Source organism: Artemia sp. Qi Xiang Cuo, chromosome 2 (genome assembly GCF_049724085.1).
Source record: "Artemia sp. Qi Xiang Cuo chromosome 2, ASM4972408v1, whole genome shotgun sequence".
Lineage (NCBI taxonomy): Eukaryota > Metazoa > Arthropoda > Branchiopoda > Anostraca > Artemiidae > Artemia > Artemia sp. Qi Xiang Cuo.
This window is the reverse complement of record NC_142795.1, coordinates 26,840,965-26,868,922: the sequence shown is the minus strand read 5'-3', so window position 1 is coordinate 26,868,922 and position 27,958 is coordinate 26,840,965. Positions and strand designations below refer to the sequence as shown.

At 36.6% G+C, this 27,958-nt stretch overlaps 1 protein-coding gene across 4 annotated transcripts in view; it reads right to left on the bottom strand.

Annotated features, from left to right (window-relative positions):
• Positions 1-904: 904 nt before the first annotated feature.
• The window catches only part of NijC (Ninjurin C), a 39,186-nt gene continuing 12,132 nt past the window's right edge, over positions 905-27,958 (bottom strand). For 2 of the 4 annotated variants that reach the window (XM_089100016.1, XM_089100021.1), the window contains exons 2-4: positions 23,717-23,864; positions 18,176-18,300; positions 905-4,022 (exon numbers count right to left, since the gene is read on the bottom strand). In XM_089100016.1, coding sequence (XP_088956142.1) covers positions 3,798-4,022; positions 18,176-18,300; positions 23,717-23,843 — 477 coding nt within the window. In that variant the 5' untranslated portion in view covers positions 23,844-23,864 and the 3' untranslated portion in view covers positions 905-3,797. Of the gene's footprint in view, positions 4,023-6,877; positions 7,099-18,175; positions 18,301-23,716; positions 23,865-27,958 lie in introns of all 4 variants that reach the window. The other 2 variants (XM_089100024.1, XM_089100028.1) reach the window with 2 other exon arrangements.

Below are 27,958 nucleotides of genomic sequence, written 5' to 3'. Positions count from 1 at the left end.
ATTTTATACCAAGTATCTGACAACACTGCTTGTGATTGTACGATTGACAATATGTTTTGTAGTACCAAGTTAACCTGATGATAATTAAGAATACCGAATTCAGGTGATAAAATATTAATATTTTTAAATACTAGTAACATGTGACTAAAGGGATTTTTCCGTCGTCCAAACAAAAAACTGTTAGTTAGCTAGCAATTTTCCCAACAATAGTATTTTTTCTGTCCAACTAAAGACTGTTAGCTAACATTCTTAGAGAATATATTTAGCGAATCGAATACTTGTTGAAGAAAAATGTTGGAGAATTTATTTTTGTTAGCTAACAATTGTGTTTCCTCCGTCCAAACAAACACCTATTAGCTTACAAATACATTGTTAACAAATAGTTGGACATCAGAAATACCCCTTATAATGAAATACCTGGTGGTAGCTAGGTGAGTAAAATTGTGGCCTGGAGTCTTAATAAGCATTAATTCAATAATTTAAAAAAACAAAAATGTCCCCGTTGGCAAAATTGTGCCTACTTAACTCCAAATGCTGTGCGTAAAAACTGAATTCTGGACCAGTCTTTTAATTCCGTTTATGCTCTTCTAAATTGTATTCTTTATTTTTTTTTCAGAATTAAGGAACTCAACATTATTATAAATGGTAACGGTATTAAATTTGCATATTTTATTTGTTTGTAAAGTCTGAAATATGAAAAGGTTTACCAAAGGGAGTATTAAAGGGTTCGGTCCCCCTTTCCTCTTTATATATATTTTTCCATGACAGTCGCTTTTCTTGGGGGAAGAATAATCTTGAAAGATTAAGTTTCTTCATGAGTCATCGGGAAATCTTTGATTTTCTCCGATAATTTTATATCTTAATTTTATATTTATTAGAGGCCCTATTAAAAAAAGCTTTGTAGTCAAGGAAAATCCCAAAACATTTATTTTATAATGTTCATATAAAAAGATACAAATTCAGACAATTCCAAAATATATAATAAGCGACAAGTTTCAGATCCAAGCTGCAAGTAAATAATCACGCCTCGTAAATAATCACGCCACATACTAATGATGCTACGCAATGATCTGACACGAATCAGACGCTAATACTAAAATAATTTCTTTAAATTTGTTAGATTTACTTACTAGAATAACTCTAAAAAGCCCAAAACTGTAGGATTTGCACGAACACATTCAAAATAGTATCTACAGTCCACAGACAAAAAGTATAAAATGCAGATGTCCAACTAAGCAATTTTTTTCGTAACCAGTTAATTTGGTAATTGCGCTCATCTGTGTTCAGATTTTTTGAAAAATCTTTTCATGGATGTAGCTTGTTGAAAACAAGCTGATTCAAAAGACTTCATCGTTACATCAGAAATTCAAGAAAATTAAGCATAATTTACGAAATAATCAAGTTTCCTTATGATCACTTACCAGCTTTAAATCTATGCTCATTTAATACATATTTTTAATAAGCATGAATTGATTGCTGTCTTAAAACACTGTCTTAAAACACACAGCAACATTATCAGGAATAGCTCAATACCCAACACCTTACTTTAACATTACAGCATAGGTCTGCTGGAAATCAGTATATATACGCTTTGTACATAATACAAACCGATCTTAAAGGTAAAGGATTCGGCACTAAACTCTATAGTCCAAACCGATGGTGATCGGTCCAAACCGATCTTAAAGGTAAAGGATTCGGCACTAAACTCTATAGTCCAAACCGATGGTGATCGGTCCAAACCGATCTTAAAGGTAAAGGATTCGGCACTAAACTCTATAGTCCAAACCGATGGTGATCGGTCCAAACCGATCTTAAAGGTAAAGGATTCGGCACTAAACTCTATAGTCCAAACCGATGGTGATCGGTCCAAACCGATCTTAAAGGTAAAGGATTCGGCACTAAACTCTATAGTCCAAACCGATCTCCGTTCCATGGCTCTTTGTCCAGAAAAAGCAATAGGGGATTGGGTGCTAGCCATCCTGTGCTTTCGCATACCCTTTCTGTATACTTTTCCCAGGTTTCTCTATTTACCCATTAAGAGCTGGATCAACTCTGCCTTAGCTTAGAGTCACGCCCCTGACCCTCGTTCCAAACCAAATCATCAGTGACGTCAGAACTCGAACGCCAAGATTCCTTTGCTCTGTTAAATGCAGGATCACCGTAGAAATTACGTTTGTATTTTTTTCATTATTATTAAACAAAAAATTACTACGGACATGGTCACATGAAGGGGGGAGGGGGAACCAAAAAACTAAATAATTAGTGAATTGCATGAAAAAAAGGAACTCCTACGGAAGGTCGTGAAAATCGTGACATTTGGGGGGAGCACACACCTAAAGACACCCTTAATCCTGCGTCCATACATATCTTTATTTGTTTGTTTTTCTTTCTAACGAAATCAGATCCAGCTGGATCACAATCAGTGATCAATTATTGCGTTCCACTTCAAGACTGGCCCAGCTCTTTCCTACATAGCCCCATATTAACTGGTTACAGATTTAGACACCAATTGGTGTTAAAAAAAGGTGCATTTGGTTCATTATAGAATGCTGTTATTAAAAATGAGTAATGTCAGATCAGTACACAATGAATGTGGAGTGTAATAACGAACTTACAGTCAGAGGGAGCAGGGTCCCTCTATTAAAGTATTATTTTAAACCCAAAGGAAGATCTGCATAAAGCATTTTTTTCCGATTCTATTTTATCTCTGACACATAAGGAAAAGCATCTGCACCCTCCCTGTTCTTCAATGCTGTATCTGTCTCCACCAGTGTTGTCTTACAAATTGGTATTGCTGCTGCCCCAAAAAGTGATGGTGCTGAAACAATTATTTCATTTTCTACAGAAATATTATATTTTCCTGAAAAAGTTACATTTTTAAACTTGTGGGCATTATAAATTTTTTGTCATCGCAGCCCTAGCTAAATGTAAGGTTATTAATGACCGATGGGGATAAATTTAGGGGCAAATCATTTAAAAGTTTTCATACTTAAGTAGGTCAAGATGATAAGCTGGATAAGGATTTTTATAGAAGAAGTGGACAATTGGCTAGCTAGAGGTGGGAGTGTGAGCGTAAAATAAGTGAACGGATTGACATCGTCCATTAGATCTTGTAAAGCTGAAAGGGATCAAAAATATCAAATCCCTAAGGTCCCTAAAGGTAGTAAAATTGCATACGGGGCAAGAAAGAATACTCTATAGATTTAAACCTTTGGCATGTAACGTAAGGAATTCTTTTTCTGGGGCGTATCTATTAAGTGCTTGCAGAAAATGTTTAAAGGGAAAACGATACATAAATATGTTCACAGGGAGGAGGAGATTGAAAACAGTCTTTTACAAAGAAGTTTCAAGTTTTCGCTTGAAATTTAGTATAAATACCTGCTCTTGTGCATCTAAGCAAATAGAAAAGGAGATCTATATCTCCTGTGCGATGAACGTTTGCAAGAAAATTTTAAAGATAAAAAAGACACACATTTTTCCAAGAAGGAGAATGAAAACAAATATAGAAAACCATCATTATTCCAAAATGTAACAAAATCGTTCATTTTTATGAAACTTCATCGAACGAGAATCTTCCCCCGAACTGTATCCGTATCAGCTGAAGCATGCGTGCCTTCGGGAAATGCTTTGATAAAACGAAACAATAGTAAAAAAAAAAATACAATAGGAAATGCTTTAAGGGGAAAATATACACCCACTTCTCAAAAGACAGTTACAGAGCTATACAAATGCCACCTGACTTCCGAGTCGAAAAAAACAAAAGTTGTTGTCCTTTTACACCAGATAAATTAGTAATTTCACTTTCCTACTTTAGTCAAATTGTTAGAATCAATTAGATTTAAAGTAATAATATTCAATGAATCTGCATGCTGAATAACAAACGTCGATATGATCACGTTGACTACTAGCAACACAAACACCAATAAGACACTAACATCGTTGCAAATATTCGCTGCCCGATGATGCTTAGGATTGTCAATGTTGAGTCCACCAATGATTATAAACAATAGACCAATGAAGACCTGAAAATGTATTTCGTTGTAAAAAACAATCTCCTTAACTTCTTCTAATGTAAAAAAAAGTGGAAAACTTAATAGCTAAAAGTAAAAAAAAAACTAGGGTTGAAGAAGCTACACATTAGATACTTTCAAGACTTGAAAAGTGGAAAACTTGATGACTGAAACTAAAACAATAGCTAATGATGGCAAAACTGATCATCGACTCACAAATCCAGTCCTTTTGTTATTTTAGAAATCAACATTAATGAACGCGACCAAGGTAGTACATCCACTGCAGTAACGCCAAAGGAGTCAAATTTCTATCTTCTATACTCCCTCCCTATACTGGACAAATAGGATCAGTTCCAGGCTTCCCATTTTCAGGTCCTATTTCCAAATAGGACGGACTTTGCGAGCTCTGCAGCAATATTAAGCCTACATGTATTTGGTCAAATTTAGAACATTTTTTAGAAATAAGCTAGAAATAAAAAAAATTGTCAAAACGCTCCAAAACACCGTAATGATAGCACAAATTTAGCTTTGGTTATCCATTATGCAAAAAATTTTCCTTTTTGGATTTCTTAAAAATCAGCTTTTTGAATTTCTACTTAGTTTTCTTCATTGTTTATATTGTCTGAACATTTAACACAATTCATGAGCGACTTGTGCAAAAAATTAAATGAATCGTGCGCAACTGTGCCATGTCAGAAAGCATCATACAAGTGATAACGGAATATTTTTTTTCGTTTTTGCCCAAAAATTTTCCCATAAAAAGTGCAAGCTGAAAACAAATTGTGTTTAAGTATCACATCTATAACTCAGAGGCACAGCTTAGTTTCGTGTCTTTTCTCCTCTAGCAATGCTTAGTTTGACTAATTTACAATCAAACATTCTATTGCTATCTCAGAATTTTGCACAGAAGAAATAATAGCGCTGTCAAGAAAATTTTTGGGTCCCGTTTTTGGGTGGGCTGATTTTTTTTTTCTTGTTTATTGGGCTTTCCTTAGCCAAGGGCTTAAGAATGAAAGTTTAATCTTCGTTATGATATAACTGCCAGTGTATATGAAAAGCCTTTTTAAATATAATTTTATTTTGAATTGTTTAGGCGACAAATAATATATTTTGTTATGTTTTTTCTCAGGAACAATATTAGGCCAAACAACGTAGATATTGTAGTGAGAACTTCGGTGTATTTTCATATTCATGTCTTCAAAAGCTAGTGGAAACTGAAAAAGTAAGAGACCAAGAGAGAAAAGGAGAAGGAGGGGTAGGTAGAGAGAGAAAGAAACAGATAGGAAGGGAGAGAATGTGACAGATAGAGATGGAAAAGGAGAGAGAGAGAAATAAAAAGAGGGATAAGGAGATAAATTCTATATATTTGATACCAGCTAATGCTTCCCGGTCCTAGATGCCAAATTGTATCAGAGAAGAAGATTAAAAAGTATTTTTAATCGGTCATTTGTGATTGTCGAATAGTGATCACGTAAATCCTCTTCACCAACTTCATTTACATATGGTTCTGTGACATTAATCAATTTGCTTTCAAAAATGAAGGTGACAAGAGGGGCTACAAGTAGCTACAGGTGTTAGAGGTAATTGTCATGATTTGTCGTTTGTCAAATCATGACAATTACCTCTGACACGTGTAGCTACTTGTAGCCCCTCTTGTCACCTTCATTTTTGAAAGCAAATTGATTAATGTCACAGAGCCATATGTAAATGAAGTTGGTGAAGAGGATTTACGTGAGTTGACTGGCGTCACTATAGGGTAAATATTACTTGAGTAGAAGCTAAATAACTAATAATAGTCAGAAATCACAAGGGGTGTCACCCCTATAACACACTCAAAGATTAAGGAAACATCATTCAAGTTCATTCCTCACTTTTTTTAAACAGAGAATTATGACAAGAATGATGTTAAATTTTGTTTCAAACATGAAAAGTTTTCTTGTTCCTTTTTAGTTAACTAAAGTTAATGTTATCCCCCAATATAATGTAGAAAGTGGGAAATGAACTGGAATGAGGCTTCCTTAATAAAAACAGGTCATCTTAATAAAAACGTTGCTTTTTCCTTTTTAGAACAAGCAACTTTTCATTTTTGAAACAAAAGTTAACATCATTCCTTAATAAAACAGGCCTTCTCATTATTGCCTTCTTTCCGGATTATTTTTTTTGTGTAAAAACCAAATAACCAAATAGGACTGACACTATTGACGGCAGCAGATCGAATGCAAGTTATATAAAAGGTGTTAAGTTATATAAATTCAAATTAAGATTTAAGCCTCATCATTCGAAATCAGGATAATTGGATAAGTGTCTAGCACAATCACAAACTGCATGGGCATATCCAGGATTTTTGTTGGGGGTTATTTTTTCGAGTTTTGGGGAGATTACAATAAAAAATGTATTAGAATTTGTTTTTATGCAACTGTTACAGGGGTGTTACCCCTTGTGATTTCTGACTATTATTAGTTATTTCATAAACTACAGGGCATATCCAGGATTTTTGTTGGCGGTAATTTTTTCGGGTTGGTGGGGGGGATTAAAAAAACGACTAACAATTTGTTTTTATGTAATTTTGTACGCTTTTACGAGCTGGATAAAATTTTGAGGGGGAGGGTCAAAACCGTTACCCCCTCCCCCTTTTCTCCCTGGATACGGCCTTGGCAAACTGTATTTTACACCATTTTGTTATGTCTAACTGGTATTTTTACAGACACAGCCTGCTCTTGACAAGAACGAGATGGGTGGGTTGAAATTGATAAAATGCGCTGGCTTTGGTTTTGAATTATAAACATATTACAAGTGACCTTGAATTAAGTTTATCATTATATTTTCTAAAAATGCGATATCCTTTTAAGAATTGAACATGAACTCACATATTTGCCATTTTTAGTTGTTAAGGATCAGATATAATGGTTGTAATTGATCCAATAGAGGTGGGATCAAACGCTGATATAAACAAGTTTATGATGACAACACAAAATACCAGAGCCAAATTGGCGGTACTGAGCCAATTTGAAGATCTTTTGTATTCAGCATCATCTGTTCGACAATCGCGAAGGAAATTCAGAGACAACATCAAGATTCCTACGAGAACCTGGAAAGATACAACCTTCAAAATTAAAATACAAAATAAATTTGAATTGTTTAAAATTAAAATTTTAGTTTCACCTTTGCCTGGTATGATTTACAGCCAGTGTGAATTTATGACTTTTAAATCAAGGATTGACAATAATTCATCATGAGAAACTAATACTTGCAAAGGTGGTAAAAGACTTAAAGACAAGGTTTTTACCATACTAAAATAAACGCATATGATTATTCACGTTAAGCCTCTTTTTGCTTATCATTTTGTTTTCCTATCTCTTTTTTAGCCTTTTTTAATTTTAGTTGGACCCTTATTAACTTAGTACTTGATCATTAATGATTAGCTTAATGCTTATTATATCAGAAGATTGTCTTTCCTCAGATATCTCGCAAAATGCGTGTCTTTCTTTTTCTTCTTTTTCAGGCGTTTGATATCCTAGCTCCCTCTAGTCCTGCAATATTTTTGTCGTTCATTACACATTTGTTTCAATCAAAATTTTCGATAATTTTACTGTTCGAGGTGTTGTCGTCAGGGTCATATCCAGAGGGGGGCATCCAGTTTGTACCCCTATCCTGAACTTTTTGTCCGACTTGCAAAAAAGTAACAAAATGCATATAAAAAAATTGTTTGATCTGTTTTGTAAAGTTTTTGCACCACTAACCATACCAAAATCCTGAATATGGCCTTGGCTGTCGTTCAAACAAATTAATTAATTAAAAAACAATTTAACTCGCAAAGCAACTCTGTAGAGGTTAAAAATAAAACTAGTTACTGACAATTTTTAAAATAGCAATTATAAAATTGGATATAATTTCCCCTAGAGGGCTTAAGATTTTTTAAATGAGAAGATTTAACATTGTCATCTCTCTACAAAGTACTATCCTTTAATATATTATAGCGCTTCAATCATTTTTAACTCGTGACTAATATCCGAAATATTTTTCTGCTATTGAAAACAAGTATTCAAGGTCGTCGATAAGTATGTTAAACATAAAAACTATTGTGAATATCAAATAAAATGGTAGATTATTTAGAGACTAAAATCGCATTTGTTCTTCCATCTAGATTACAATTTTCCTAGAATTTTAGGAGTATCATTTATTTCATGAAGCTTTTGATTGACAAGATGAGAAAGATAATCAAATTCACATGATGTTTAAAAGCCAGGTAACTATCTCAACTTGGCAGCATTAGGACCTAACAACAAGCAGATTAGATCCACTTTCAAGTCTAGATCCAACTTGTCAAAGAACGGATGTTGGTCTGGCAGCTTCCTGCTGGGACTACAATCTTTTGCTGTGGAGAATTCTTGTCGGTTGTATAGACTAACTTCATGTGATATTATCTAAGCAGTCCAGTGTTGTGAGAAGTTGTGGGGCTGTGCACCACCACAAGCCTTTTATTACTACTACTACTACTACTAACAACTCGCCGCCTGAGGTCAACAGAGCTGCGTACCCTCTTCCTCCATCCCAATCTGTTCAAAGCCTCCCTTTTTATAACCTCCCAGGAAGTTACCATTTCCTTTAAATCTCCCTTTATGACGTCCTCCCACCCCAGACGGCCTGCTCTCCGTTTAGCCCTAGACGGTTGGCCGAAAAGGACAATATTCGGCAATCTGTCATCCTTCATCCGCACAACGTGCCCTAGCCCCAATCTTTCCTTCATTATAGCCCTAGAGAGCGGTATTGAACCACATTTTTCGTACAGCTTATTGTTTCAAATACGGTCAGTCAGCCGGGTACCCAGAACAATCCGTAAGCAATTTTTCTGGAAAACTTCTTGCAAATATTCATCCGCTTTTCGGAGCACCCATGCTTTAGATCCATATTTGACCACTGTCATCACGGTAGCTTCTAATATTCTAATCTTGGTTTGCAGACCTATCTTCTTATTCTTCTAAACTTTTCTTAACTGTGAAAAAACACCCTGAGCCTTGGCTATTCTACTTTTAGCATCTTCATTGCTCCCATCATCTTTACTAATAATGCTGGTAAGGTAAGTAAAGCTGCCCACCTGATCAATTTTTTCGTTACCCAGCGTAACCTTTTTCTCTTCACTTATTCCTAGCCTTAGTGATTTAGTCTTCTTAACATTAATTTTCAGACCTATTCTAGTACCCTGAACTTGCAAAACCTCTAAAAGTTCATTCATTTTGCTCACACTTTCATCTAGGATGCTTAAATCATCAGCAAAATCTAAGTCCAGGAGACTTTTTCCTCCCCATTTGACTCCGTGGTCTCCCATTGCCTTTCTTGTGCTCCTTAAGACAAAGTCATTCAAAATAATCCATGTAAAGTGGGATAGAACACAACCCTGCTTAACTCCTAATCTAATACAAAACCAGCTGCTAACCTCATTTTCTACCTTAACCACAGCAGTGTTATTGTCGTACATAACACTAATCACTTTAATGTAATTTTCTGGTATACCATTCAAGGCTAAAACCTTTACTAAAACTCTTCTATCAACAGAATCGAACGCTTGCTCATAATCTATAAAACTGAGGACCAAAGGTGTTTGACAACACAGGCACTTCTCAATTATTAACCTAAGAATGAAAATTTGGTCGACACATCCTCTAGCTTTTCTAAAACCACACTGTTCTTCTCTTAAAACTTTGATCTACAGCATCTCTCAGTCTAAAAAGTATCAAATTACTAAATCTTTTATTCCAGCCTTAAAACCAAAAGAATAATTCTTCCTGCGTGGCTACATAGTAACATTAATTTGAACCTTTAAATAGTTAACCTCGACAGAATTATGACTTTAAATAGCATCGCATTGAGTCCTTAAGGAGTGATGACATTTGAGGTAATTGTAGCCCGGTTAACGACAAAATATTCTAATGGGTTTCTAATTATTGATACTTCTAATTTTATTTGTTGGTTCTGTTTAATTTCCTCTGTTCCACTTTCATTTCCGTTAATTTACTCTAAGGCTGTTTAATTTCTCTGTGCTATGTTATTTGATTACAGGTTGCCTCCCCACTTTTGTATAATATTTTCAGACAAGAATATATATGGAGTTTAAAGCATGGATTCCTAGCGTAAGACGTCAACTCTGTTTGATACGAGTGCATTTCCCAGTATTGAAATCTATTCCAGGCTTGTCCAAAGCGTCTGTTTAGTCGGATGTTCTAAGAACTTCTTGCTATCTCCTGGCTTGAGTGCTAAATATATATTTTTAGATGAGTAATGATTTCTTACCTTGAACTGGAGGGAATGATTGCATTTCCCGACACTCAAAAGTTTTCAATGATTCAAATAACGTGAGTATTAGAATATGGGACTTTACGACATTACTACTACTACTAACAACTAACTGCAACACCAAGTCGCCTGAGACCAACACAGATAGCCACGCTCCTTCTCAATCCTAATATTTTAAAAGCATCCCTCTTTACACCCTCCCAAGTTGTTCCCATTTCACTTAAATCTTTCCTTACGACACCCACTTTAAATCTGTCCTCCCACCCCATTCGGGAGCAACCTGCTTTTCGTATGGCTCTAAATGGCTGCGCGACAAGGACGATCCTGGGCAATCTATCATCCTAAATCCATAAAACATGTTCTAGCTGTCTCACCCTTTCTCTCATTATAGCTCTAGAAACCGGGATTGGCCCACATTTTTCGTATAGCTTATTATTTAAGATACGGTTAGTCATTCGGGTACCCCAAACAACCCGTAGGCAATTTTTCTAGAACATCTCGCAAATCCTCCTCCGAATTTGGGTAGGTCCACACTTCGGAATCATATTTGACCAATGTTATCACTAACTATAGCTTCCAATATTCTAAACTTGGTGTGCAGACTTATCTGGTTTCTTTACGAAGCAAATAACTTGGTATGATGATACTTTTTAGACTTAGAGAAGCCGTAGATAAAGTTTTACGAGAAGAACAGCTTCATTTTAGGAATGGAAGAGGATGCGTCGACCAAACTGTCATTCTTAGATTAATAATTGAGAAGCACCTGATTCATCAAACGCCTTTAGTCTTCAGTTTTGTAGATTATGAGCAAGCGTTTTATCCAGCTGATAGAAGAGCCTTAGCGAAGGTCCTATCCTTGTATGGTATACCAGATAAATGTATCAAAGTGAGCAGCGCCACATACAAGAATAACATTGCGGGGTTAAGGTAGGAAATGAGGTTAGTAACTGGTTTCATATTAAACCAGGAATTAAGCATGGTTATGTTCTATCCCATTTATATGAATCATTTTGATGGATTTTGTTCTAAAGAGCACAGGAAAGGCAATGGGGGAATACGGAATCTAACGGGGAAGAAAAAGTTTCCCGGACTTCGATTAGACTGGGCATTAAAGCATCCTAGATGAAAATGTTAGCAATATAAATGAACTTTAGGAGGTTTTGTGAGTTCAGGGTGCAAGAATAGGTTCGAAAACTAAAGTTTAGAAGACTAAGTAGCTAAGACTAGGAATAAGTGATGGTGAAGAGCTGATTGTGATCGATCGTTTTATCGGGGATGCCCAAATCATCTGTGGAATCTCAGGCTGAGATTACACAGATGATTTCGATATCCCTGATAAAAGTAATAGCGAGGTGGATGGATTTATTGATGTTTTGAGGGTCTGGAATTAATGTTAAGAAAACAAATATTAAGTAAGAAATAAATAAGGATGAATACTGGAAGAAAAATTCGAAAGGAGTTGGGACTTCGTGAGAAGGAGTATGGAACGAAGCCCTTAAGAGCGTGGGAAAGAACCATGTGAATTTTTCACAGCCTCAGGGAGCTGGATACGGTGATGAGTTGCCAACAGTATAGGATTAGTAATTACGTAAGTTACTGCCTTGTAATTATTTAATTCCCAAGAGTAGCGTGATTGTTTTGGGTAGCTAACGGAACCTCATTCCTTAAGATTCGTATAAGATAACCCAATTAATGGTGTTGAACTGCAATGAAAGAAGGAAACCTGTCAATGAAAACTGAAATGCCAACAATGGGGTCTGAATATTATCAATGACATATATCAGATGAATACAATTATGAGGGTGATTGTGAATATATAAAATTCATCAAGCATAAAGCTATTATTCACAAGTTATTGATCACTAACTGTGATTGTAGCACGACAAGGCGTTTTCCGGCTAACCTGACATCTGGAATTCAGGTGTTTGGTAGGAATTTGTTTAACCGTAAGCTTCCCAGATTCGCTGCGGACAAGCTTGCAGAGTCACACCACTGATCCCCGGCAAACTTAACTTTCAGTATTTTTATTGAAAAAAAAGCAATTTGCTAATATTGATATTTATAAGCGCATTTGTTTGCATCTTCATTAAACAATGAATAAAGCAGAGTCTACCCCTTATATTTTCGTGAGTTCTCGTCCCTGAGCCCTACCTAAGATTAATTACAAGAAATAGCAAAAGAATTGTTTAGTTTGTCTTTGTAAGTATACCAGAGTTAAAATTTGTCTAATTCACAGTGTCTAGTATTTCCATGCCGCCTGCAGTATTTGGTAACTTCATAAGATGCACTTTCAGTGCATCCTTCCAATGCACTGATTTTTCATCAACCAATTCGAATTTGGCGCTCTTCATTCCGTTTGTTTTGCTGCCTGTTTTAGTGTTACATTTATATCTACATTTTTGTGCGTGGCCGAAACCATGCTAATTTAGCATTATTATTATACGCATAGACGTGGAAAGCTTCAGCCAATGGAAAGTCAACTTCAAAATGGAAAGCCAACTTAAAATGACTCAGCCGTATTATTTCCACTCAGATCAAAACTTTGACTTTAAAATTAGAGCTTTGACAATTTTATCTTATTGATAAATACAAATAGCGATAATATACGCTATAAGCTTATCCTTTTTTTTTACCTGATCTTGTGCTGATCAAAATGTGCTGATAATTGTGCTGATCAATTATTTTCTTCTCGCCAAAAATCTAAAAAAGGCAAAAATCTGACAAAAGTAATATAGCGGCATACGAAAAGAGGAAGTAGCAACTGAAAACAAGAAAATTCTAATAATAGAAGAGGAATCCAAAAAGGAAATCCTTGTTTACCATCACGCTATAGTTTCTAAAAAAGTTTAATGCCTTAATCCTCCAAATTGGTAAAAAAAAGGGTAAAATTGGTAAAAACCAAAGTGAGTCACCTCATAAACTATGTAAAATAGTATTTTCAATTACGAAGTAACAAAAACATTAGCAGCTTATAGCTGCACGGCTACTCTGTTTCAGTCTGTCTTTCTAGGGCTATAATGAAAGAAAAACTAAGATATCTAGGGTAGAAATTACGAATGAAAGTTGATAGATTGTCCAAGATTGCGCTTTTTGGTTGTCGATTTAGGGCTAAATAAATGCAGGTTGTTCCTGAATAGGCAAAAAAGAGGTCATAAAAACAACTCGAAGAAAATTTTGAGAAGGAAAAATGTGGAGAAGAAACGTGCGCAGCTCTATTTCCCGTCGGCGGCTTGGTGGTTCAATGAGTTTTTACTAGGAGTAATAATAGTATTTCAATCAATTGCAACCGTTTTCCTTCTTCGGCATGACCAACAACTTGTGTTCGTGAAGTATTCGTCACTTGCACGCACCTTTTACGCAGTTGTTATGCACCCGAGAAAGCTAACGTTCTGAATTACCAATTATTTAAAAAAATATTTCGAATGAGGGAAAGAGCAATATTGAAGCATGAAACGAGCAGATATGGCTTTGTATTTGAAGGGGCTGTCGGTCCCCTCAAACTTAGATCTTTGTGCTAAATTTTAAAAGGCATATGATTAAAGGATCAGAAACTGTAAAAAATTAAAACCAGCCTGTCGTTTAAAGTTTGTTATTACCTATTTGCCTTTCAAAATGTTATAACCGGCATTTTTATGCTTTCAAAGCCACTAAACTTTCCCAATTAATTCGAAGCGTTGTGATAAGTAAGTAATTAAGTATTTATTCGTGAGTAAACCAAACAAGGTATTTCACTCTACATACTAAACTAAAACTAAAAAACATCAAAAAAAAAATATACAAGAAAACACTAATCTAATCATAAAGTCTCAAATGAAGAAAAAAATAATAATCTAATCTTAAAATCTCAAATGAAGAAAAATGATCAAAAACCAATGATCACCAACTACAAAATTTCTAATCTCCTAGTTCTTTAAAAAAAAAACAATAACGATATTTCTAACGTACTTACTATTTACTACTAAATTCAGAGTAAACGAATAAATAAGACTTAGTTGGGATAAACACAAAGACAAAGACATTCTCGTGGTATAATATAAAGGACATTCAAATAAAAGACTGCTGCAACTGCAAGTTTCAGGAATTTGGCAACAATGACACAAGCTAAATAATTTCTTAGACCACACTGCTTTTCCATTTACAAAAAATTAAACAAGAAAAACGGGTTTTAATTTCTATAAAGCTGTGAATACAAAACACTTAATTAAACAAAATATTAATTAAATATTCGGAGTATTTTTGTTTAATTAAGTGTTTTGTATTCACTGCTTTATAGAAATTAAAACCCGTTTTTCTTGTTTAATTTTTTATGACACAAGCTAGAAGGAACTTTACCAATTCTATGCAGGAAACTATTAAGACGACAATGGCCAATAATAAATTGTGTCAAGTGGTGTTTTGGGTCAACAGAAGAAGTAGCTACTAAATCATTTGTACTCGAAAAGAAACGGCTTGGCCGATAGCTAATTGAATTTTGAAAATAAAAAGCCAAACCTTAGTGAAAAGGGTATAGGGTTAGGGTGTGAGAGGCCTCTTCCCTCACATGTCACATACCTTTAGTTGTTTTAACTTTTAATGTCGTTCTTTGCTTTCATTTGAAAAAATAACTTATTCGGTTAATTTTATCCAATTTATTTTTAATCATATCCTAGGCAACCCTTCATTTAATTGGGGTATCACCCATCTCAATCTTCCCCTCTTTACGCTAACTTTATAACTTTTGTATAATAGGAGTAACTTTTGTTTTTCAAAATAATAGCTAATTTTTTTGTATGTTTTAAACAAGAGATGAGATTTTCATAGATAAGAGGGAAGTTGCCACCTCCACTAACCGCTGTTTACTGGAAATTCCTGTTTCCAGGTCAATTATTTACGTAATATCAAAAATTACCGATTTCTGTCCATGTATATCATTTTAGAAACAAGGGACAACCTATCATCCCCTCAGCACCCGCTTCCAATACTTAATCTAAATAGACAGGTCCTATCTATGAAGCGAAGTAGTAAGCCCCCTCCCCATTACTGTTTTTTCTATAATTTGAAGATAACTTATTCGTGTATACCTTAGTTCTTCTTGAGCAGCATTCTTATTCATGCCCAGGTAGACTTTCATGCCTGTACCATAGACGCCGTGAGACACCTAAGACGCCCGTAAGCAGCTACTGGTCAAGCATAAAAATCAGTGATTGGCTAAAACAGGTTACAGTTCAAGGTCACAGAACTGTGTTTCTAAGATTAAATATTGGCATTTCACGGGCGTTGAAGTCTACAAGGGTAGACTTTCACATTCGTGCCAAAGATTTTAGATTACTCTATACACTAAATCATCAATTAGTAGTGTCTAGGGTTAATTTAAAGCTATGGTATCGGACGGGTAACTACCTTCCAGGAAGCCATGACGTTGGTAGACTCCAGGATGAAAATTTCAAAGAAACTTTCCAGGAACAGTTAAAAAATAAACTAGAGATTTTAATTTGACAATGTAGACGATGGATGGAATAGTTTTAGGAAAATAATTTGTGAAGTTGCTGATGGTGTCTTAGGGAAGAAAGTAAGGAATGCAGCTAATAATATTAGTGAAAATACTTTATGTTTAATAGAGAGGAGAAGGGGTCTGTCAAGAATTATCTGAGTGATATATCATATTAAAACAAGAGTAAATGTAAATAAAATGGAGAAAGCATTAAATTGTGAGCTATGGAGGTGTGAAGTGGCAGCCATGGATAAAATTGCCGAGGATCTTGAAGATCCAGCTAAACGGCATGACAGTAAAATACTGTACTGGTATGTCAATAAGTTGAGAGGGAGTAGTCAATCTGGACTTGTCACAGTTAAAGGTAGGAACGGGACCACACTAGTTACAAGGAAAGAGTCAAAGAGAGAAGGGCAAAACATTTTGAAAAGGTGCTAAACCGGGATAGAGTTACAGGAAAAGATATAGAGGAAAATGAAAAAGCTTCCGACACCTTGGATGTGAAGGAAAATTTATTTTTGAGGAAGAATTAGTGACGCTACTAAAAGGATTAAAAAATAATAAGGCCCCAGGTGCTGATAGTATGGTAATTGAGTCTCTTAAACATGGTGGCAATTAGGTTAGAAATAAGTTACTGAAAATTATGAATATTATTTTTGAAAGGTGATTTTTGAAAAAATACCTAGCGATTTTAGGAAAACGCTGATTAAACCCCTGTATAAGAAAGGCGATAAGAGTGAGTGGGGTAATAATAGAGGCATTAGCCTGATTTCTGTATGTAACAAATTACTTACTATTATGATACTTTTTAGACTTAGAGATGCTGTAGACAAAGTTTTGAGAGAAGAAGAGTGCGGTTTTAGGAAGGATAGAGGATGTGTCAGCCAAATTCTCACTCATAGATTTATAATTGAGAAGTGCTTGAGTGCTCAAACAACTCATCAAGTCCTCAGTTTTATTAACTAAGAGCAAGCGTTGAATTCCGCTGATAGAAGAGCCTTAACGAAGGTCTTATCCTTGTATGAAAACCAGACAAACAAATTAAACTGATTAGTTCTTTCAGAAAAGGCAATGGGAGAACATGGAATCAAATGCGGAAGAGAAACATTCCCTGGACTTAGATTATGCTGATGACTTAGATTATGGTGTGGGCAAAATGAATGAGCCTTTAGAAATTTTGCGAGTTCAGGGTGCTAGAATAGGTTTCAAAATTAATGTTAAGAAGACTAAGTCGCTATCTCTAGGAATAAGTGAAGATGAAAAGGTGACGTTGGGTAACGAAAACACCGATCGATTGGACATCTTCACTTATCTTTAAAGTATTATTATTAAAGACGGTGGGAGCAGTGAAGATGTTAAAAGTAGAATACCCAAGGCTCAGGATGTTCTTTCACAGTTGAAAAAAGTTTGAAAGAATAGGAAAAAAAGTTCAAAGCAAGATTAGAATATTGGAAGCCACTGTGATGGTAGTGGTCAAATGTGGTTGTGAAGCATGGGCCCTCCGAAAGACGGAGACAAATTTGCTAGATGTTTTCCAGAGAAATTTCCGTAGGCAATTGCCTACGGATTGTTTTAGGTACCCGACTGACTGACCGTATTTCAAACAGTAGGCTCTATGAAAAGTGTGGTTCAATCCTGCTTCTTAGGACAATAATGAGAGAAAGGTTGACATGGCTAGGGCACGTTCTGCGAATGAAGGAGGACATGTTGCCAAAGAATGTCCTTTTCGGCCAACCGTCTAGGGCTAAACGAGAAACAGGACGTCCGTGGATGGGCTGGGATGATGTCTTAAAGAAACTTCTGTGATATTCGTTCTAAATTCACCTCTATGCCTCAATCCTTTGTAAGGAGAATTCTAAAAACTAGACTTTAAAAGGTTTATTTTAAAGTTTTACTGTGAAAACATCCTTCTAAAAGAGATAGGATAATAGCTAATCTTTGTCATATACAATCTGCACCCAGTAAATCTAAGTCATCTCGAGTTTCCTAATGTAACTTTAGCAAAATTTCAAAGCTAGCCAAATGAGACCAGACTTTCTGGTCTCATTTCTGGACAAAGCTGGCCAGACTTTCGTGGCTATACCTACCATGTTCGAAGTAACTTTTTGGAGCTGTTATATCCTGGCATACAGGTCTAGCAACTACACATCTGTGACTGAAACTGCATGTTTAGCAGATTAAAAGCTTTTGATCGACTGTTTTTTATTAAGTGTCACTTATGCTTAGAATTATATAGTTTTTATTTGAATTTCAGTAAAGTATCATTGATGAAAGCTGACATAGACAAGCTTGTTCACGACCTAAACAGTTGGGATTTCCGTGTTGTTGATATTCGCTCAAATTAACGAATCAAATTCTCAGTTTCAGCTGTATCATACAAAAGGAAAACTTGTAAAGGAATTACCTGGAGTACAATGGACGTGGCGATCAAAGCCACCATAGCATTGTAGAAATCGTGCTGTTTTCCTGTTGATAGAATATATTTCAGCTGGGAAGCGTTTGCCGTCAAAAGAGCAACGTCAAGTAATCCTTTTAAAGAAAATTTGTGATTACAGCACATAGAAGGATGACGAAGGATGTTACGATGTGAAAAGATGTTTATAGAGAGAAAGGTATATGATAAACAGAGACATGAAGAGAGGGACAGAGAGAGAGAGTGGGGAAAGAAGAAAGGTAGAGAATAACAAGCTCAAATGACTACAACTTTTCCACGGTAAGTAATAGTTAGATTATCATAGTCTGCGAAATAAAGTAACTCAGTAAAAAAAAAAAAAACGCTTTAAAAAGGTCACTTTACGTGGGAAAACGTAAGAAACGCATATAACACGTTAGCAAAAGAAAACCTTGGGTGAAACAATTTGTGATAACGAACTGTAAGTAAGGAGCGCCCGGCTCAATAGTAACCGAAACTCTAATATGCAATTTTATATTTATAGATATATTAAAGAATGGGCTTATTACTGATTCCAAATATATATTATTAATTAAGTTTAGTGTTATCCATCAAAGGCTACGAGCCTGAGAAAATTTGTCAGATTTTTGAAAAAGGGAGGAAACGCCCCCTAAAAGTCAAAGAATCTTTATGAAAATCACATCATCAGATTCAATGTATCAGAGAACCCCAGTGTAGTGGTTCCAAGCTCCTATCTGAAAAAATGTGAAATTTTGTATTTTTGTCAGAAGAAAGATCACAGATTTATTTTTTTCCATGGGTGATAGTATCGAACCAATCACCCTAGAATACTACAAGAGGGCTAATTCGGACGGAATTTAAAATTCATAATGCCTTTTTAAGTGACTGAAAAAAATTGAAGGGCAAATAGCCCCCCTCCCACGCCCTTTTTCCCCAAAATTCGTCTGATCCAAATTTTGAGAAAGCCGTTTTGTTCAATGTAGTTGAAAGGTATGATACCTTTGTCTTTGGAGATGATATGAACCCTCAGAATCACTGGCGGAAGGGGTGCAAGTTATGAAATTTGCTCATTGTTGACATATAGTATTTGTTATAGGGAAGTGTACCAACCTTTATAGGGGAGGAGAAATTTTCTGGGGATGGATTTTCTACAGAGAGAATGCATTGGAATGGAAGTTTCCGGGGGTGAACTGTCCAGGGGAAAGTTTACAAGGGGAGAATTCGCCAGAATTCGTATCCGAATTTACTTTCTTGTCGGTGACCCTATCTTACATTTGGAGATACTTTGGGGGAATTGTCCGAAAAAAATTCAGCGGAGTTGGAATTTCCTGGGGGATTTTTAAGCCATGGGGGTATTATCAACGGGAGTAATTCTCCACGGGGAAATTTTCTGCAGGAAAATTTCCCATTGAGGGGATTTCTGGTAAATTTTTCCACACGGGGGAATTCCTTATAACCTTGAAAAAGATCAGAAATCAAATAAAAAAAGCCTTCCTTCAAGTGAAAGTGTACTAAGGATTATTTTTCAGACGGAATCGTACGCAAGAAATTATCTGGGCGGGGGGGGGGAATTCGCAGCGAGGATGGAAGTGTTCGGGGGTAATTTCCCGACGGAAGAATTTACGTGGGAGGAACTTTCTATGGCGGAATTTTTCATGAGGAGGGATTTTCCGCGGAGAGGGATGGATTTCCTGAGATTATTTGAAAAACAATCGGAACTAAATAAAGAAAACAAGTTTTTTGTAGTGATAGCAAAAAGTAACATTAAAATTTAAAACAAACAGAAATTATTCCGTATATGAGGAAGGCTGCCCCCTCTTGAACACTCCATCCTTTACGCTGAAGTTCGACATTTCTGTCACAATTTTTTAAGAACGATTCCCGAAACACAAGGGCCGTGTAATTAGAATCAGGACTTTTTTTGAAAGTTCTTAAAAAATTTTAGCGTGAAGAGATAGATGGGTATTGAGGAAAGGTCAGGCCAATAAAATGCTGAATAATTTCTGTTCATTTTGAGTATTAATGTTGCTCTTGACTTTTAGTAGAAAAAATTTGTTGTTTTTTGTTTAATCTTTGAGAAGGGGGGGGATTAACTTTTATTAATCCCTCTATGAGAAAGGAGGTAATTATAGAGGCAAATTACTAATTATTAGTATTATTAGGAAGCAAATTACTTAGTATTATGATACTTTTAATTAAATATGTAAAACTATCTCTAAGTAAACAATTAAATACTTAGAGATGTTGCAGATAAGGCTTTAAGAGAAGAACAGTGTGGTTTTAGGAAGGGGAGATGTAGCGTCGACCGAATTTTCAGTCTTAGATCAATAATTGAGAACCTCTTGAGTAATCACACCCCTTTAGTCCTGAGTTTTATTGATTTGCAGCAGGCGTTTCACTTTTGTGATAGAAGAGCTTCAGCAAAGGTCCTATTCTTGTACGACATGCCAGATTAATAGACTGAAGTGATTAGTGCTATGTACGAAAATGACATTGCTGCGGTTAAGGTAGCAAATGACTTTAGTAGCTGGCTTCGTATTGATCCAGGAGTTGAGCAGGATTGCGTTCTATACCCATTTATATTGATCATTTTAATGGATTTTATCCTAGGAACACGACAAAGGCAATGGGAGAGCGCAGAATAAAATAGGGAAGTAAAGCTCTTCTAGACTTAGATTATGTTAATGATTTGAGCGTCCTAGAGGAAAATGGCTGAATTATTGGAGGTTTTGAAAGTTCAGAGTGCAAGAATAGGTTTGAAAATTAATTATAAGTAGAATACATAACTAAGACTGGGAATAAGTGAAGCTTTAAGAGATTAATTCTTCCCTCAAACATGGGAGAAAGCATATGTTCGGGTTATACCTAAAGTGAAGGACCCGAAATCATGTGAACAACTCAGTGCAACCTAAATAACTCCGAGTCTCGCCAAGGTCGCCAAATCTTTTACATATCGTGAATTCCAGACGCAAATAAACCCTTCCCTAGACCCTTTCCAGTATGGGTGTTTGAAATGAAGCAGCCCTACTCATTATCTTGTGCATCCGTATCACCTAATAACTTAAAGGCTAGACAGGGGAAACACCATAGTAAACCTTCTGCTCGCTGATTACCGTAAAGCGTTCAATTTGTATCCACCATAGTACTGCTGCACAAAACCTGAGGCAAATGGTGGCTAGAAAACAGACTCTGCTGTTGAATAGTCAATTTCCTCAGAAGCTGTCACCAGTATGTCTATGCACTTTTTGTCCGAAATATCAACTCTGAATGGGCTGAAATAACGTATGGTGCTCCCCAAGGTACCAAGCTGGCTGCTTTACTGTTCTTGCCTGTGATCAACTATGTTCTCGTTGACTTTGATGAACGCTTTAAATATGTCGAATGATCTCTCCACCTTGCGCAAATTTCTCGTGGATAAATCCCAAGCAATACTTCAGTTCCAATGTGAAATAAAAGACAGTTTCACTGATTAGTGCAGGAATAATGAAAGCTGTTTTAAATATAGAATCTTGAAGGTGAAGAGGTGATGTTTTATAACAAAAAGATCGATCAAGAGAACAACTTCACTTACCATGGTAGTATTATTGGTAAAGACGGTGGATGCACTGAAGATATTAGAAGTAGAATACTGAAGAACCAGGTTTTTTTTCAAAGTTAAAAAAAAATTCTGAAGAATAGGAAGATGAGTCTGCGAACAAAGATTAGAATATTGGAAGCTAAATTGATGACAGTGGTAAAGTAAGGTTCTGAATCGTGGGATGTTTTGAAGACGGAGGATTTTTTATATGCTTTTCAGAGAAATTGTCTATGAACTGTTTGCACCTGTCTGAATGATCGTATTTCAAGCAGCAAGCTGAACGGAAAATGTGGTTCTATCCCACTTTCTAGGGCTATAATGAGTGTATGGTTGAGATGGGTAAAACACATGCTGCAAATAAAGGATGACAGATTTTCAAATACCATCCTTTTCGACCAAGCATCTAGGGCCAAACGAGAAGTAGGTCGTCCCCAAATAAGGAAAGAATAAGGAAATTGAAACTTCTTGGGAGGATGTAAAGAGGGAGGCTTTGGATGGATTGGGATGGAGGAGGAGCGTACGTAGCTATATTGGCTAGAGGTGGCTTAGTGCTGCAGTGATTTGTCAGTAATAATAGTAGTAGTTTATTAAAATTACAATTCTAGAAAAAATTGAAACAGTTCATAGAAATTGTCTATGAACTGTTTGCACCTGTCTGAATGATCGCATTTCAAGCAGTAAGCTGAACGGAAAATGTGGTTCTATCCCACTTTCTATGGCTATGATGAGTGAATGGTTGAGATGGATAAAACACATACTGCAAATAAAGGATGACAGATTGTCAAATACCATCCTTTTCGGCCAAGCATCTAGGGCCAAACGAGAAGTAGGTCGTCCCCAAATTAGGAAAGAATAAGGAAATAATTAAGGGAAATTGAAACTTCTTGGGAGGATGTAAACAGGGAGGCTTTGGATGGATTGGGATGGAGGAGGAGCGTACGTAGCTATGTTGGCTATAGGTGGCTTAGTGCTACAGTGATTTGTCGGTAATAATAGTCGTAGTTTATTTAAACTACAATTCTCGAAGCATCGTTATTCAAAACTAAACTTGGACGTAGGCAGCACATGCAAGGAGGGATGGCAGGCCCTTCAGCTCCTACATTTAAGAGATCCCTTGCTCACACAGTATGTGGTAATAAAGTACCAGTAAAAACAGACCATTGAGAAACTTAAAGTCTAAAATAAAATTTGGATCGTATCATATGCACCACAGGAATCGGGTTTTCCACAATTTTAAATTTATCCGGCAAAAGATACTAGCATATGAACATCTGTGGATCGCTAAAAAAAAAAGTGTTAAACTTTTTAGGAAAAAAACTTAGAAAATTTATATGATTCAAAAACTGTAAAATAAAATTCAACGTGTCTGAAAACCTTAGAGAGACATTTCAAGCTGCTGTCTAACAATATAACGACAAATTGTTCCGGAAAAGGGTGGTCATAGACACATGTTTCCTTTTTTTGTGTTTTTCCATGTTTTTTTTTGTGTTTTCTTGTTGTTGTTTTTTCAGAGATGAATGGTTCAAGTCAATGGAGATGGATTATTGAGAGAGATAGAGAAAGACGGAAAGACGGAGAGAGGGAGAGCGAGAGAGAGAGAGAGAAAAAGAGAGAAAGAGAGAGAGAGAGAGAAAGAGAGTTCAAACAGGAATTTAAAATTCTAATGCCAAGCAACAATTCTGATGATGCCAAAGCAAAACAATTTCTGTCGTTTTATCTAGCAGAACAAGAATTTCACTCCGAACACGGATAAAACATTATCAAGCAACAAGGAAAACTTATCTAATCGGCTCTCTCTATCTCTTCCTCGCTTTCTCTCTCTTTTCTTTGTTTGTCTGTCATCTTTACTCTTAGCTCCAAAGCCCCCCAAACGTAATACCATTTGTAAGGAGCTTGTAAAAAGAATGATGAAAGTCATGTTTATAATCAATCAACGCAAATATACATTGTCTTACCTTGGGCGACTGTTTTCTTCGTTGCATACTTGTTTGTATCTAAGCCCTTCCGCACAGCAATCACCTCAGGTGGAAGAACACTTCCCTCTCTCATTTCAAGGTTCCGATTGCGATCTTTGAAACTCATGCGTCTTACTGTTCCCTTCAACTTAAAAAATTAACACATGATAAATTTTGACAAGCTAAATTAAACTCTATCTGGGACGTACACAGGGGGGGGGGAGGGCACTTCACCACCTCCTCTAATAATTTTTGCGAGTTTTCTATTTTTGTACTGTGTCTCTTTATACCGCATTGACAAATTTACCCCTAATTCATAAAGTGTATGCCAAGCTGCAAAACCCGCAAGGCTACTGCCAATACCTAGTAATGATTCGCATTGATCGTCACGCCAAACTGAACATGATTTTCTTAATAATTCCATATAAATTCGACACTCATATAAACAACAATTTGTTTCTCATGACCTATTACCGTTATTTTTAAATGGCCACGAAATATAGAACGGATGATCGCAGAAAGTTATGGGGCAGCTGACTCGATTGCAAAAACTGATTGGTGCGCAACATGCCACCCTCTTGTGTCTATGAAGGCCCAAAGGATATGGGATCACCATAATTTATATAAAATTCAATTCCGGTATTCCTGGAAACTTTTCTAGGAGAAGGGAAGTAGGATTAAGTTTAAGAACAGCACGATAGTACACCATTTCTCCTTCTACAGGTATTCAAACATATTGCTTTACTGTGGTTGTACAATTGGAGGTTGGAAAATGAAAATCTTGGAGGATTTGAACAATGAATGTGATTAGCTCCATGTGGATAGTTGAATTGAAGTTATCAGGTATTTTGCAGTAGGTTGCATCAAGACATGGCCAATTGTAGAAAGAGAAAAGCCAAGACAGATAGTCGAAATAATTGAGAGGCAAATGTTTAAATGGGATTAATTAGAGTCAGAGTAGCCCCCTAACTTTTGGAAAGAGATAATTACAGTCAAAGATAGCAGCAGTCAGTCAATGGTCTTGGTTTTACCTTAATTTATACTGACCCTATGCTCTTTGTTCAACATGGAAAGATTGTTGAACCATTGGAATCAGAGTCAGAGTAACCCTCTAACTTTCGGAAAGAGATCATTAAAGTCAAAGATAGCAGCAGTCAGTCAATGGCCTTGGTTCTACCTAAATTCATACTGACCCTATGCTCTTTTTTCGACATGGAAAGATTGTTGAACCGTTGGAATCAGAGTCAGAGTGACCCTCAAACTTTCGGAAAGAGATCATTAATGTCAAAGATTGCAGCAGTCAGTCAATGGCCTTGGTTCTACCTTAATTCATACTGGACGTATGCTCTTTGTTCAACATGGAAAGATTGTTGAACCGTTGGAATCAGAGTCAGAGTTACCCTCTAACTTTCGGAAAGAGATCATTAAAGTCAAAGATAGCAGCAGTCAGTCAATGGCCTTGGTTCTACCTTAATTCATACTGACCCTATGCTCTTTGCTCAATATGGAAAGATTGTTGAACCGTTGGAATCAGAGTCAGAGTGACCCTCTAACTTTCGGAAACAGATCATTAAAGTAAAAGATAGCAGCAGTCAGTCAATGGCCATGGTTCTACCTTAATTCATACTGACCCTATGCTCTTTGCTCAACATCGAAAGAGATCATTAAAGTCAAAGATAGCAGCAATCAGTCAATGGCCTTGGTTCTACCTTAATTCATACTGACCCTATGCTCTTTGTTCAACATGGAAAGATTGTTGAACCATTGGAATCAGAGTCAGAGTAACCCTCTAACTTTCGGAAAGAGATCATTAAAGTCAAAGATGGCAACAGTCAGTTAATGGCCTTGGTTCTACCTTAAATTCCCCACTGACCCTATGCTCTTTGCTACATGTTTCAGTCGACCCAGAACGTGAATTCGCCTGTCTGAATTTGTTAAAAACCAGTCGAAGAAACAATTTAACACTGACATAAATGCAGCTCCAATGAACTAAAAATAACTTTGCTTCCAAGCAGGGGCGTTACTAGCCAAAATGTTTGGGGGGGGGGAAGTCAATAGATTTTACCGACTGGTTGGTCATTTTTACCGACTTCTTTTATTTTGTTAATAATTAGAAGAAAACTTGAGTTTAACTTCTTGTGCTTTGTGTTAATACCGAATCGCTATCATAGGAACTCCAACGATTTTCCTGAATTAATTGAGCCCAATCCACCCCGAGAGGCACATCTTTAATAGGCTACACTATCCTCTGATATAGCGAACGATTTTGCTCTTTTCTTGTGGAATAAAGCAATTGATGAGGAGAGGTATGATGATATTATGATTTATATAAGCCAAAGTAAGAAATTTAGAATTTCAATTAGTATATATAAAAAGAGTCGGAATAAAAAAAAATAACTTGAATTAAAAGGCCAACCGTCTTGGCTTGGCAGACAACCATACTTCTAGCAATTTGTCAAGTTTCAACTCGTCAGCAACGTCAGTCTCGCAGCACATCATGAGGAGATGATCCAAACGGTCGTGATCCATTGTTGCACGCAAACGTGTCATAACCAATTTCAGTTGGCTGAAACTTCTTTCTACCGTTGCTGCAGTTGGTGGCGCTGTTGCGATCCACTAGTAAACTGACCAGAGAGTTGGGAATATTGTCTTGGCAGCATAAATTTCTTTAAATAGAGCCTCGAAAACGGTCCGATCAATGGCTTTACTGCTTTCGACCTCAGTCCTGGTCAAAAAGTATCTGAAGGCCTTGAGCTGTAACACGAGTTCCACGGGATCTAGGCCTCTTCGCGGAAACAGCTTTGCTACTTCCGACAGGCTTTCATAACTGTCGTCCATTTTGCCCAATAGACACTGGTACGCTGACTCTAGAAAAGAGGAATTGTCATGGATTGCATCGTCCAAGCCGTTCACAGGATTCTGAGGTTACCGCAAAACTCCTTAACATAAAACGATTTCCAGTCATTTGACATGTCGGCTCCAGAATTAGGAATCACCTCTGAATAACGAGAAGGTGGACGTCGAGGACGGTGCTTAAGTCGGAACTCGTTTTCAGCTATTGAACCAAATTTTTCTGCTGCTGCTTTTGTTGCCTCACTATGCTTCTCTATCTGAGCCATATCTTGGAGGAGAGCATCTCAGATGTCACGTGTTGACCAGAGTTTTGTATTTGCAGTCATCAGATCGAGCTGTTCATCCAGCAGCTTTTCTGCAAGAACCTTCGTCCTGAACATGATTTTGCGCATTAACATAAGTGTAACAATAAAATCAAAGCAAGTAATGTGGCGATGCGGAGCTCGAGCTTTTTCTTTTATTATTTTGTCCTCATCTTGTTCTATTAGCTCTTCAAGGACTTCAACAATGGTGTCAACGCGGGCCCACAACTCTGTCAAGCTCTCGGACCTGGAGGTCCATCTTGTCATTGACAGATTTCCTAGCTAGAGCATCGACTCAGCTCTCTCAAGTGCTCGTTTGTGAGCTAGAACTCGCTTCGTTCCACCAGTAAAGAAGACATAGAGTTCCTGCAAGATTTCAAATATTTTTCGAACTATGGAACTGCTACTACAGGCGTGTTCCACAATAAGATTTTCTCTATGAGCCATGCAGCGAATATCGCGAATTTTCCTTCCCACTTTAGCTGATATATGTTCCTGGACACCTTGAAGACCATTAGAAATGGTGCTCGCATAATCGTAGCCTTGGTACGTAAGCACCTATTTGGTTATTCCTGCCTTTTCTAAGATTTTTTGGATTTCATCGGCAGTTTCTGTCCCCATTCTTATTCAACTGGGTCATGAGAAAAACGTCTTTCTTGGACTGTACCAGCAGAACCAGCAAATCTAATACAAATCACAATTCTTTCTTCGTGCGTGCAGTCCGGTGCGGTATCTGCGATATTTGAATATGCACCATTAGTATTCACAGTAGTTACACTCATGCGCTAAATTTCGGTACCCAGTACCTTAAGGAATCGGTTTTGCGAGACATTGCTAGGGTAGTTTACCGTGTTCTTCTTCATTGTTCTTTAACGCAACCAATTACTGAAATGTGGATCACAGCGAGCAACTAGGTTTACAATTTGACGAAAGTTTCCATCACTTTCATCAGCTGCACCACGAAGGGCCATCTGTTGTTTTCTCAGTGTCTTTACTATGTCCATTAGGACCTTCACGGCTCGTCTGTTTTCCATTGCTTCCCTTTCTTGTTGCCTTTTCAAAGCCTTGGTCTGTTCATCAAAAATTT